A 12,622-nucleotide genomic window follows, 5' to 3' on the forward strand; every position below is an offset into this window, starting at 1 on the left:
AGATTTTATTACATTTAATTTTAATATTTTTGTTTGTATAATTTTCATTTTAATATTTATGATCGAAATTTGTGAATTGGTTTTCTTTCTGAATACTCCGATAAAATATGTGACGCACAGATGTGACGGTATGCTTCTACTGGGTCCGACAACAAAGAAGAAGCGGAAGTTTGTTTCAGGCCGGACTTATTTTGTAGTGACACAGAAAGCCAACATGGACGCAGTATCCCAGCGTATTTTGGAATATTTAACAGAAGTAGAGGAGGCAGCCGAGGATGTTCTCACTACAAAACAGCAGGTAACTTCATACCGCGTTGGATACATTATTTTGTAAAATGTTCGCGTCTTTACCGAAGTGGAATTATAACAACGCTGCACATTGAAAGCACGCTAGCTATCAAGCTAAGTAGCTAAATAGGGAGCCATGAGCTTTAGCTGACATGTAAAGTGGCTTAAATGTTGGAGTAGTATATTTTAATTAAACAGCAACTCCGGGTAGCTGTACAAAATCTGATAAGTCATTAAATTACGAAATACTCCGGCGAGCGGAAGATTTAATATCGACAAAGGCAGTAAAAACAGTACAACAAACATCACCATAGTTGACCAACCTGCACTCAAATCTGTCTCCTGACTTACATTATAAGATTTAAGAACTATGGCGGATTTACCACAGTCTGAACTTCTGAAGTTGTTCTGCACAAAGTGTGAAAATCAAGGGAAGGGCTCTACATACTTCTAAGTGCATGCTTTACTTTATACTTTATTCCAGACCCGTATCTGTATATATAAAAACAACAACAAACAACAACCAATGGATAAAATTGCAGTTCACAAATTACACAATGAGACATTTGAACCAGTGTTTCCAGTAATAAGATGAGAACCTTGTGTCGCTCATTGTGAGCTGAGTAAGTGACATTATTATTTCATTTTCTGAATCAACTAATCGACCCATAAATTTATACATAATATTTCTTAATACAGCTTGAAATGTGGACATATTATTGGTAACAAACATGTGACTAGCACTTGTCCATCTAGGAAATTTCAGAGATATTCTGAATGCATCATTATAAGCTATCTGTAACTTTGTCATTTTAGCTTTGCTGTAGTTGCACCATAAATGAGCAGTGTACAGTGGAGTACTGTACGCTCCAAAAAGCTCACTTTTGACATTTTCTGTACACATGTGAAGTTTGTGTGCGAGCATATTAGCTTGTGCATACATTTTACAGCACCGACGCTGAACATCATCATCATCACACAAATCATTTCTGATAATTTGTCCCAGATATCTGACTTTTTCCCACTACACTAAAGGCTTGATCAGAGATAAAGAAGGATGGAAAGTGCTGCTTCTGATCAACGTTTGCTCTTACTATCATTATGACACTCTTTTGATTATTATATTTAATGTAATACTGTACACCATAACTACAACAGATTCTGAGGAGTTGCTGTAGGCCAGCACTGTAGGGTGACAGGATGATCAGGTCATCAGCATACATCAGATGGTTAACAAGTCTATCACCCATCATGCATCCAGTTTTACAAGCTTTCAGTTGTTCAGAAAGATCATTCATGGATGCAGAAGTATAAAACGTAAAGCTGTAAAGTGTGGCTGCTGTTTATGAACGAATACCGCTGCTAGTCCTGAGCTCATGGTGATTAGCGCTGGTCTTCATAATAATAGGCATCAGAGAGTATGGTCTAGACCTTCCCCCTTTGTAAAGTGTCTTCAGTTAACTTTGCTTATGAAATGGCACTATAGAAACAAAGACTGATTGATTGAACGACAATATTTTCTCAATAATCCAAACTGTTTAATATTGTATTATTTGTGATATTTCTGCATATTTGCGTACATATCCTTCATCCCATGTTAAAAAGCAAACATTGTTTCAGGGTCAGACTTTACTACTGTATCATGTAGATAACCTGTGTTCTCTGTGGATGTTTCAGATAGTAGACCTGGACACAAAGAGAAACAGCAACAGAGAGGCTCTGAATGCACTGAAAAATGAAATACCCAAAACAGGTGAGTGACTCTTTTAGATTATACAACAGTCACTTAAGAAGCAGTGTCTTGAGGCTTTAGGCCTTTAGGTGAACATTATAGCGATGCTTTCAAACTGGAAATGACAGGATTGTCCATAAAGAATGGGTGATATCTTATCCTTTGCAGTGTACCGCGAAAAAAACTTTCCACAATGAGAAACGCCATTCACCAATAATAACGATAAACTATAACATATTAATTGATGATGTCCATGAATATGAATTAAGAAGTCTAAAACCAGATAAAATGTGCAGGATGATGTTTAATCTGCATTGGCAGATGCATTCCAACCTGAAACCTCATGGTGGTTTGGCTTGAAAATAAGATTATTAATCTTAAGGATTTCCCTGGTTAAAAACTGGCAGCCTAGCATAGCAGCCTACCACAGCAGCATGTTTGGTAGTCTGCATTAGTTTGCATTAGTCTTTCAATGAGGACTGTGTATTGCCACTGATTGCCTGATACGATACGATTCATGATTTGATTCGATAAGATTTAATGTCAATTCACGTGGGTCTTTCAGTTACAAAAACCTATTTTGCTTCAACATTTAAGAGATTTTCAGAGAACCAAATTTGGATATAGTGCAAAAAACATTCTAACCAGGCACATTATTAACTCACTGAGTGCCGTTGATGTATATATATGTCAAAGTGTTTTTTCGGCGGCTGGCACAAGGTGGCGCTCTCACGCTCCCTGTGAGTAATTTTGGGGCTTCTGGGATACGTAGTTGGAACACTACAGTCAGAAGTGACGGTAGATCAAACATCAGAGGTGGAGAACCTGGGGTGAAAGAGCAGAGTGATCGTTACGGAGGTAATCTAAGCTAAAAGTTCTAACTTAGACGCTGGAAGATTCTTCCTTCATTTGAGCTATTTGGTGTTTTCAGAATCATAGTACAAAATATTCTGTGGGTCTTGAAAGATGACTCAAAATGGCAAAAATCGCTGGCACAAGCCACTTTCCATTTTATAAAAGGGCTGGCACTCAGTGACTTAAAAATATCAGGGTTTGCATTAAAGGTGACTCCAAACTAGTAGTACTCACACAATATTTTACCTCTGTGTGGCACATCTTGCATATGGCCTTTCTTTGGTTCAGCTCGTCTGTTTTCTTGAAGTTTTTATATCCAAAATGTGGCCTGATATCCTCTTTTAAGTTTGGCTGTGCCTTCAGTTGAGCAGGGCTCCTTGTTGTTAATTGATTAAGAATAAAGTAAGTAAATTTGATCAGTTATTTTTACTTAGTTTGAGTAAATCTAGTAGTAGTAGTAGTAATAGTTACTAAAACAGATTCTCACACTACACATTTTGAGATATAGCCTAGTGTATGGAGTGTAGTGCTCTAATGATTATCTGTTGTAAACTGTGACATTGTCTGCTTTATCAGTTCCTCTGGCATACACATCCATCTGTCTCCTGTCTAGGACGTGTGCGCCATAGGCAGACACTTGTGCTTTTTAATAAAATGACTGAAAAGAGAAGTGCGTTGTGTTATCTATTATAATATGTTCTAGAGCTTTTATTTTGTCAAGTGTTTCCTCAAGCCAAAAAATGTGTTATATCATCAAGATGTGAATTTAGGCTTGGACCATTCCTTAGTCCAGCATTTGCAGCTAATCCAAAATGCTTGCCTCCTAACAGGCACAACAAAGAGGGACCACATTACCCCAGTGTTGCTCTCTCTGCACTGGCTTCCTGTTCCCTACATAATTGAATTTAAGATTGTACTGTTAGCATTTAAAGCTCTTCATGGTTTAGCACCATCCTACTAGTGTGGACTGCTTCATGTTCACCCTCCAGCCAGGGCACTAAGGTTTGCCAACCAGCTGTATACTTTACTATAACTATACTATAATGCAGTTCTGAGATCTCAGGCTTGTGTCTACAGTTGTAGGGCTATTTCTGCTGTCACTGTACTGTCACTGATTCTAAACATTTATGCCACTTTCAGAAAAAGTGAAGGTTTGCTTGGGTAACATGTTCATCAAATTTCCAAACATGAAGACAAGAGAGATGATTCAGAAAGGTAAAACTCCTAATTCATCTTCACATAAATGTGTTTGATATATTGCTAACTCTAAATTGACCATAAATAAAACTAATGCACACATCTTCTTTGGTATCATCTTATTGAATCATTTTTGATCATAATTCTCACCTTTAGACCAAGAGCAGCTGGACAAGGAAATAAATGACCTTCGCAAAGCACTGAAAGCGAAAGTCAATCATCTCAATGAGATCCAAGGTAAGAGGAACAATTCCACTTTTTAATATAACGCATATATTTAAAGAAATGTGTTTACAATACGAGCTTATTTGCTCTCACAGAGACACAAGGAAAGGTTTTTTTAAATACATATCTGCAAGTGAAGCTGATGTTCTGTTTTAGTTAGTTTAGTTTAGAAAGGAGACTGGAATCCAGGTAAAATGCACAATAAGAGATGAGTTGAATGTTTTTTTAAGGAGTCACATTTGAAAAATGTTCGCTGCTCTGCAGCTTCCTAGTTTTTACCGTGAGGTTGTCTGGAAACCAGCAGAGATTCTGCATGAATGGTTGAGCAGAAATTAACCATGCAGTTTATCTCTTTTAGAATGAAAAGCTTCAGTTATCTTTATATTTGAACAGGGACACATGTAAAACATTTATTGTTTATCGCTGACACCGTAATGTCTGAAATATGTCTGCTATCTGCACTTAACTAATGTCTGTATTTGGTACATTGGTGTGTACATAGAAAAGCTTTCTCATATATTTGAATTTGATGTTATGTGGTCATGTAAGCCTGAATGTGTCCCAGTGTCAGCAGGGAGATTTGGAACAAAGGCCAGCCACGTTCAGAGTGATAGCTGTAGAAGAAAGAAACAGGCATAGAGGGTTGCATTCAGTATAAATTCCTGTTAATCTATTGGATGAAAAGGTGATCTTTCTCATTGTTTCTGGAAAAAGGCCTCATCTACTTCAAAATTCAGTCCAAGGGCATTACCATTGTCATGCATTTGAAAGCCCTTCTTCTTAAGGGTTAAGCTGATCCGTCAGTGCACCGTATACCAAACCTAACCGTAGGGCGGTTGTGTTTTTCTTTTTTTCTTTTCAGGAAAACCTGAGCTGAGAGGCTACAGTCTTTCTCCTCTGTCTTCTGATGAACTCAAAGCCATTAATGGGCTTTTAAAGAGATAGCATCTCTATTCTGGACTACTGAATGTGTCTGAGTGCAGAAGGATGAAGAGAAACATCTCTCTTTCACTGAGGGATCATGGAAGCCAAGGGACAGTATGATGACCACGAACCTGCCTCCTGGATGGTCAACAAAACAGATAAAACGGACATTTTTGATACCAGCCCACAGGAGACTTTTTGTCAAAGACATTTACTTGTGAAAAGGAACATTTATACAGAATTCTGTAAAGAATTTTATTCATATTTCCACCCATGTCTTCATTGAACATTGTTTCGAAAGTTCATTGCATCTTTTTCACCACTGCATAATTATCCTCTTACTGAGTTACGCTGTTCAAAGGTTTGTGTTTGAGTAAAATTAAAGTTGTGGTTTTACAATTCTCCAACTTCCAAATAAAATACTCCTTTTCCACACTAGATGATTTTCAAATCTTTTCTAATTTAAAAAATGTAGAGGATCAGAAACATGAGGGTAGTTACATTTATATTAGGCCAGTATTGGGCCTAAGATTGTCTAATGTGTAGCCAGCCTCGGGTCTCTAATTAGCATTAAATGGCATCAGGTTAAGGGCACCCTCACACTAGACAGTCCGTACTATGTTTTACTGCGTTTAAGCCTTGAAAGAAAGAAAACAAAGACAACCAGTATAAATGTGCATATTCAACTTTAAACAACAGAAAGAACACTGGCTTTTAGAGCTTTAGAAGAATTCAGAAACTAGTATTTGTTGGGATAATCCTGATTTATATGCGACTAAGCATGCTTTTGTAGACTAAAGTTTTTTGGTCCTTGGTCCTCCTGGTCTTACTACACTCTTGTGAGGCCTGGACCTTGACTGATGGCCAGAGTTGCTGATTGCACTCCTTTGTGACTTCTCTTCAGCACATCTTTGGGTATTGTTGGTAAAACCGTGGGTTTCATGCTGAGGTGCTCAGGAGAGCAGGGTGGGAAGGGTCAGATGCACTTTTACGGGCACCTGACCCTAAACACCTATTGGTTGTAAATATTAGCGTTTAATCCAGAGATGTTGAACTCAATCACAGCAGAAGCTGGCTTCTAAATAAAGGTCTAACCAGAGAGCCTAAGAGGGTCAACATATAACCATTAACTGTCAACTTTCAGCAGTATTAAATTATGGGGAAAAAACTTAGCACTGATGATAAGTGATTCTGAGATTTTAAAAAATCTCAAAACGTGAAATTAAAGGTCAAAATAATGTTTGAGAAAGGCAATTATATGAAGTAGAAAGTCACAATTGTGTTTTAAAGGTAAAAAATGAGATGAAATTCAAAATCATGAGGTTAAAAGATAAAAATATAAGTTGAAAATTTTAATTGTGAGTCAAAAAGGTCAAAATATGGTATTGAAAGTTAAATTTAGGAGTGTAAAATGTCAAAACATCTCTTAAAATTTAAAATTGTGAACCTAAAAGGTCAAAATATGAGATAAAAGGTCAAAATCACAAGTTTAAGTCAATTGTGAGAAAATAGGAAATGAAAACACGTAATTTCTTTTCCATATCCTGACTTTCTATCTCATTATTTTTAGTCTTTACTTATTTAAGTTTATATGACTTGACAAGGATTTTTTAAATCATCAAGGTTAAATTTACATTTTTAAAATGGAGGAATTTTGCAGACCTTATACTGGTGGGCCAGATATTAAAAAATATATATGATCCTGCAAACTGGGTATAACTGATTTGTCCCTCGGGCCTTGAGTTTGACATCCCTCGTTTAACCCCTAATTGTACAGCAAAACTGCATCATTAAGCTACGGCACAGTTAGAAAATAAAGCTGTAAAGGTATGAATGATAAATCAGTATAATGCACAGCTTAGTTTAGAACAGTAAATAGACTTGGGCTTGTATGGAGGTCTTCTAGTCTGACTATTCAGAGGGTGTTGTACACTGCAGGTAAAATTTACCCATTCACTCTATATTCACACTCTGATGGTGAAGGCTGCAGTAGCCATAAAATAATCCCATTCATATGTGTCCATACACATTCAGGCACCACTGATATGGCAGTGGGAGCAATTTGGGGTCAAGTGTAGTGTTGTACTTGAGAACGGTCTTGGTCTTGGATAGTGTGGTCTTGAATACAACACTAGTTAAATGTCTCACGCATGGACACATCATCATGTGACTGCAGGAGCTGAGGAGTGAATGGGATGTGCTGTTTAAGAGGGTTTTTGTTAGAATTAGCTGTTTTTTTACTGTGATAATGGGTTCACTTTAGTGAGTACTACTGAACTGAAAACCAGAGCTATGAAGATGAAAACCCCAGACTGTAAATTACTTTCATTTTCCATTGAGAATGTCTGGATTACTAGGTTCTCCCATTGCTCTGCTGGATTGTCAGAACTAATCAGCATGATCTCTGATGTAGTTTGAAGGGAGGCCTTATTGTCAGGGAATTGCCACAAGGTGGAGGTAGAGTGCAATAGTACAGCAAAGAAATAGTCTGTGAACTCTGCCTCCTCAGATAGATATTTCTCTCTTCTGGTGTTACAGTTGGATTGCTTTCTAATTGGCTTTGTGATACACATCAGATTTGATTCTTGGGAGCTGAGTAACTTCTTTAGAAATGTCTAATGTGTGTGCCATTGTATAATGTAAGATGTATTTTTTCAGGTTTGTTAAAGAATACAAGTATTTATATGTCTGTATTTTCTGCATAATCTTTGTGCATAGTATTCCCCCTAAGTCCTGACTCTGTTGTTGTTGTGACTGTGTTGATTGTCTTTAAATGAGACATACCATACTTATTCAGTCATAATGTGTGTGATAAACAACCAGCGTGCCGTGCCCAGGATAGTGAAGTGTGAACCTGTGTACGGTGGTGTAATTTCTCGGTCTGACATGCCACAAAGCATGAAAAGACATGAATAGCCTCAGGCAGCAGTAGAAAGGGAGAGACGGGGACAGTCACACAGTAGGTATGATTGTTTGTGTGTGGGGGTGGTGGTAGTTTTGGTTCACTCTCTCTTCAGACTTTGGTTGCGTGCCATGGCTCTCAGACCTGGAAGCAGCTTTGAGTGATGAACTTATGAGTCAAAGGATGGGAACCTGCTGATTGTCTCAAATGTAAGGCAATTATACCGGGCAACACATGCAGCAGTGTTAAGGTGACACATTCACAGTCAGCATTCGTCTTCCACCTGCTGAGCTGTGAATCAAAACATTCTCAAGTGATGATTGATTATAAAATGCTGATGTTTTGCCTTACCAGACTACGAGAACAAAATGATACTAACCCAAAAAGAATGAAAACAAATCTATAAAACATATTTAATTGTTCTGGGTGTGCCTGTGAAGAGTTCAGAGATATCAAAGGTCAAATCTGTGCCTCTGATTTTGCATTAGACATATTAATCAGATCGAGAAACAGCACCAGTGTGCCAGAAAACAGTGATACTGATGAAACAGTTTGATGAACAACATGTATTTAACATTTCCAACAGCTGACACTCTTTAGGAGATGTGAATGTATCTGTGATTTGATTACAGAACTAATAACTCAAAACGACCCGCCTGGAGAGGTTTGTAGCTTTCCTTGGCTTGTCAGCAGTGCGTGTGTGGCTTCGGTTCCTTCCTGCTCTGAAGCTGGAGTGTTTTATGACTTTCTAGAGAAAAGACCTCATTTAGCTGTCATTCTTTTGTCATCCACATCTTCAAAATTGGAATCAAATTCGACTGTGAGTTATTGGCTGTTTAGAGATGCAGAAACCTCAGAATATTGTGCACTGTTGTGGAGCAGTAGAGGTTAAAGCAAAGTCAAGTATAAATGAGAAAGTGCAGGGTCCTTGACAGTCACTGACACCCTCCACAAGGAGGGTAAGCCACAGAAGGTCACTACTAAGAGGGCAGGCTGTTCTCAGAGGTCGTATCAAAGTATGTTTGTGGAAAGTTGACTAGAAGAGAAAAGTGTGCAAAGAAAAGGTGCACAAGCAACAGGGATGAGGTCAGCCTTTAGAGGATTGTCAAACAAATCCGCTTCAAGAACTTGTGTCATGTCCCTAATGTGGAACCAATCCTTAGCCACAGGAACTATAGGCTGGGCTAAGGAGAAAAGGAACTGGATCACTGCTAAGTGGTCCAAAGTCATCTCTCAGGGGGAACTAAATTTTCTATTTTGTTTGTAAATGAAGGTCCCAGAGTCTGGAGGAGGCTCAGAGAGGCACAGAATCTAAGGTGCTTGAAGGCCAGTGTTTTCAGTTTCTTCAGTCAGTGATGGTTTGGGATGCCATGTCATCTGCTGCTGTTGGTCCACTGTGCTTCATCAAGTCTAGAGTCAATGCTGTAAGCGGTCTACCAAGAGATTTTAGAGCACTTTGTGCTTCCATCTGTTGAGAGCCTGATGGAGATACTAGCTGTTGAGGATATTCAACATTTTTCAAAGGACTGAGTCCATCAAACAGAGAATTTCTTTTTTTCTTTTTGGCATTTTTTTGATAGAGGAGGATAGTGGATATAATCAGAAACAAGGACAAGAGCAGGGGAGAGACATGCAGTGAAGGGCCCAGGCTGGGTTTGAACCTGGGCCGTCCGCGTACATGGGGCGCACCTTAACCACTCGGCCACCTGCGCCCCAACAGAGGATTTCTAAGGATGCACATATGTATACTCCACTTGCAGGAATTACCCACAATCCAATACATACGGCTTTACTTCTCTTCAAAAAATAAATATATTGCACAATATCAGAGGGAAATCGGGCCCTTGAGCACTATTTTATGGCACCAAAGTAAAGCTGGATGGGTAAAAGTAGCGCCATAGAATATAATTATATTACAAATTACTATAATATTATGTTATATGATGAAAATGATTTTATGATATTATTTTCAAATATATTATGATTATATGATATGATAGCATATTGGACGGTGCTAGGTAAAAGTTGTTGCAGCGCCCCCCTCATTTGGATTGCTGCCAGTGTCGTGTATATGGGCACGACCCTTTCTATGATGTAATCACGCACATTCACCAGCCTGTTCCAGATGTGTTCAAGAGTTACCAGGGAGGACTCTGGCCTCACCTACGAGAGCCCTGACTCAGGAGGATCCTTCCAACAGAAGAAGGATCCTGGACTTTGAGAAACAGCTACTGATTTCTTTTTCCAGCAGGACTTGGCCCCTGCCCACAGAGACACCAACACTACCAGGTATGTGTCACTGATGGAGGATCTCTGAGGTACTGCCAAAGGGAAGATGAGAAATCAGACTCAACAATACAGAGAAGCTGAAGGCTGCTATCAGTGCAACCTGGGTATCATAACATGACTGACTGGCTCCATGACACCTAGCATAGATGCAGTAATTTGTGCAAAAAGATGTTCTAACCAATTATTGAGTGCATAAATAGGCATAATTTTCCAGAAGGCCAACATTTCTGTATTATTAATCCCTTTTGCACGGATGGTTTATGATGTTGTAATATTTTGAGACAGTGGATTTTTGATGTTTGTGTGTTAAAAGTGTACTAGTGTCTTAGTAACTTTTACAGAACATTTTTTTGTTTCACTATTGGAGCCCCCTGTAGACAATAACCCTTTTCTTTTTGTTGATCTAGTACAGTCTAGTACACGAATGTGTGTGTGTTGTGTTATCTAAGTGAAAATCAAGCCCTGCGTAACGATTATTAAACAAAACAGTTTACCCTTTGCAATGAACATGGGTCTTTCAGTCAGAATGCTGATAACTTTTTCAGGAGAATCTGACCCAGTGGTAGCAGTAACACACAATCATCACATAGAAATACTTTTCACACAATCATTACATAGAAATACTTTTCTAACTTATTGTGCTGCTTACTTTTGTAGACAGTTAAAACTTGAACAATTGCCAACTAGTTTTTTGCCTCTGCAAAGCATCCAAATGCTCACCTGTAAAAGTACAGCTGTGGGTCAAAGAGAAGGGGAGAAGAGTGTTTACTGTGGTAGTGTGAGCTATAGAAAAGTATGCATGGACTAGCCATGTAGTTTCAAAATCGAAAGAGTTAATACACTAGACATAGTGGACATTTGTGCAAAGTTTGTCGGAAATCCCTAACAGCATTCTTAACATATCACATTCACAAACAAGGGATTCACATGAGCCCTGTGATCTTGACTTTTGACCGAAGACCTCCAAAATCCCACCAGTTAACCCTTGTCTCATGGTGGACGCTGATGCAAAGTTTGAAGAAAATCTGTGAAAGCATTCTTTAGATTTCACATTTACAAGAATGGTCCAAATGGGTACCATAATTCCTCCAGCCTCGGCTGTCGATGACATAAAGAGAGCAGCAGAATATTTCATTGTTCTTAACCAGTAAAAGCCCTCTTACATAACATTTAAATGGTCTGAATACTTCCTACTCTGCTGATTAACAAACAATTTATGATGTTATTCACATTAGGAACAACACTGGTCCTTATCTGAATATTATCAAAAATCAAACAAACCTATTAATTAGGGTTTGCGATACAATTCTCAAAGTTCTTGTTAAACTGAATGTCTTTGAATGTGTTTGCAACTTGGGAAAATTTTTATTTGACTGCTGTCATATCATAAAGGCTAAACATTTAAAGGGAAATGTTTTCATTTTTCTGTTCAGTTGTGTTTGGCTGACAGGCCCAAACTGTTCTGCAACTGTTCCTGTTGCAGCAGCCACAACACTGCTATAAAACCTTTGGGAGTAATCTGAGCTAACAAGTGAAGTCCACCAAAAATGCTTGTTCTTGCCATTTGTCCAAGCTGGAAATACATACATTTCTCCTTAACTTGGAAATGTCTAGAGGGTTTAAGAGATGACCAGGTCTTGACCTTTTACCTAGGTCGGGAGACTTAAAAATGCTCTGGTGAACATCTAATGCCAGTTTAATCTTTGCAGCCTTATGAAGCAATGCAGAAGTCTTCTCATTGTGAATCTGCATGGCTCATCCACCCTTAGGCTCTGAATAAAACCATGTAGTGTGCTAATCTGCCTAGCTGGGAAAATTCCCCATTACAACACCCAAAAAACTCCTCGTGATTCCAGATGAGTACGAGAAAGTTGTTACACTGAAAACCCTTTTTTGTCCAGTCTGCTTAGACAACTGCATTTTTCTATCTGAGGAATTTAAATCCTGTACTGTATTATCACTATCAGCAGGGTGGGGTATTGTCTGTGGCCAGCTTACCATGGTGTGCGCATGTGTACACTTACATATGAACAGGGCTTATCATTAACTTTTTTCACACCAGCCAATGTGACTAATGGCTACTAGCACCTCAGTGTTTCCACTAGCCACAGTTCTGTTGCTGGGAATGTATGTGATATATATCATATGTACCTCTGCTATAAGATCCCTCATCAACATGATCAATATCAGCTCTCCTCTTAATAAAGCTC

At 38.5% G+C, this 12,622-nt stretch overlaps 1 protein-coding gene across 1 annotated transcript; it reads left to right on the forward strand.

Moving 5' to 3' along the window:
• Positions 1–189: 189 nt before the first annotated feature.
• pdrg1 (p53 and DNA-damage regulated 1) lies at positions 190–5,656 on the forward strand. Its single transcript, XM_041783281.1, has 5 exons — positions 190–298; positions 1,966–2,041; positions 4,016–4,090; positions 4,229–4,309; positions 5,160–5,656. Exons 1-5 carry the CDS (start codon positions 215–217, stop codon positions 5,240–5,242), a joined length of 399 nt encoding a protein of 132 aa, XP_041639215.1. The 5' UTR covers positions 190–214; the 3' UTR covers positions 5,243–5,656.
• Positions 5,657–12,622: the final 6,966 nt, after the last annotated feature.

Source organism: Cheilinus undulatus, linkage group 3 (assembly GCF_018320785.1).
Source record: "Cheilinus undulatus linkage group 3, ASM1832078v1, whole genome shotgun sequence".
NCBI lineage: Eukaryota > Metazoa > Chordata > Actinopteri > Labriformes > Labridae > Cheilinus > Cheilinus undulatus.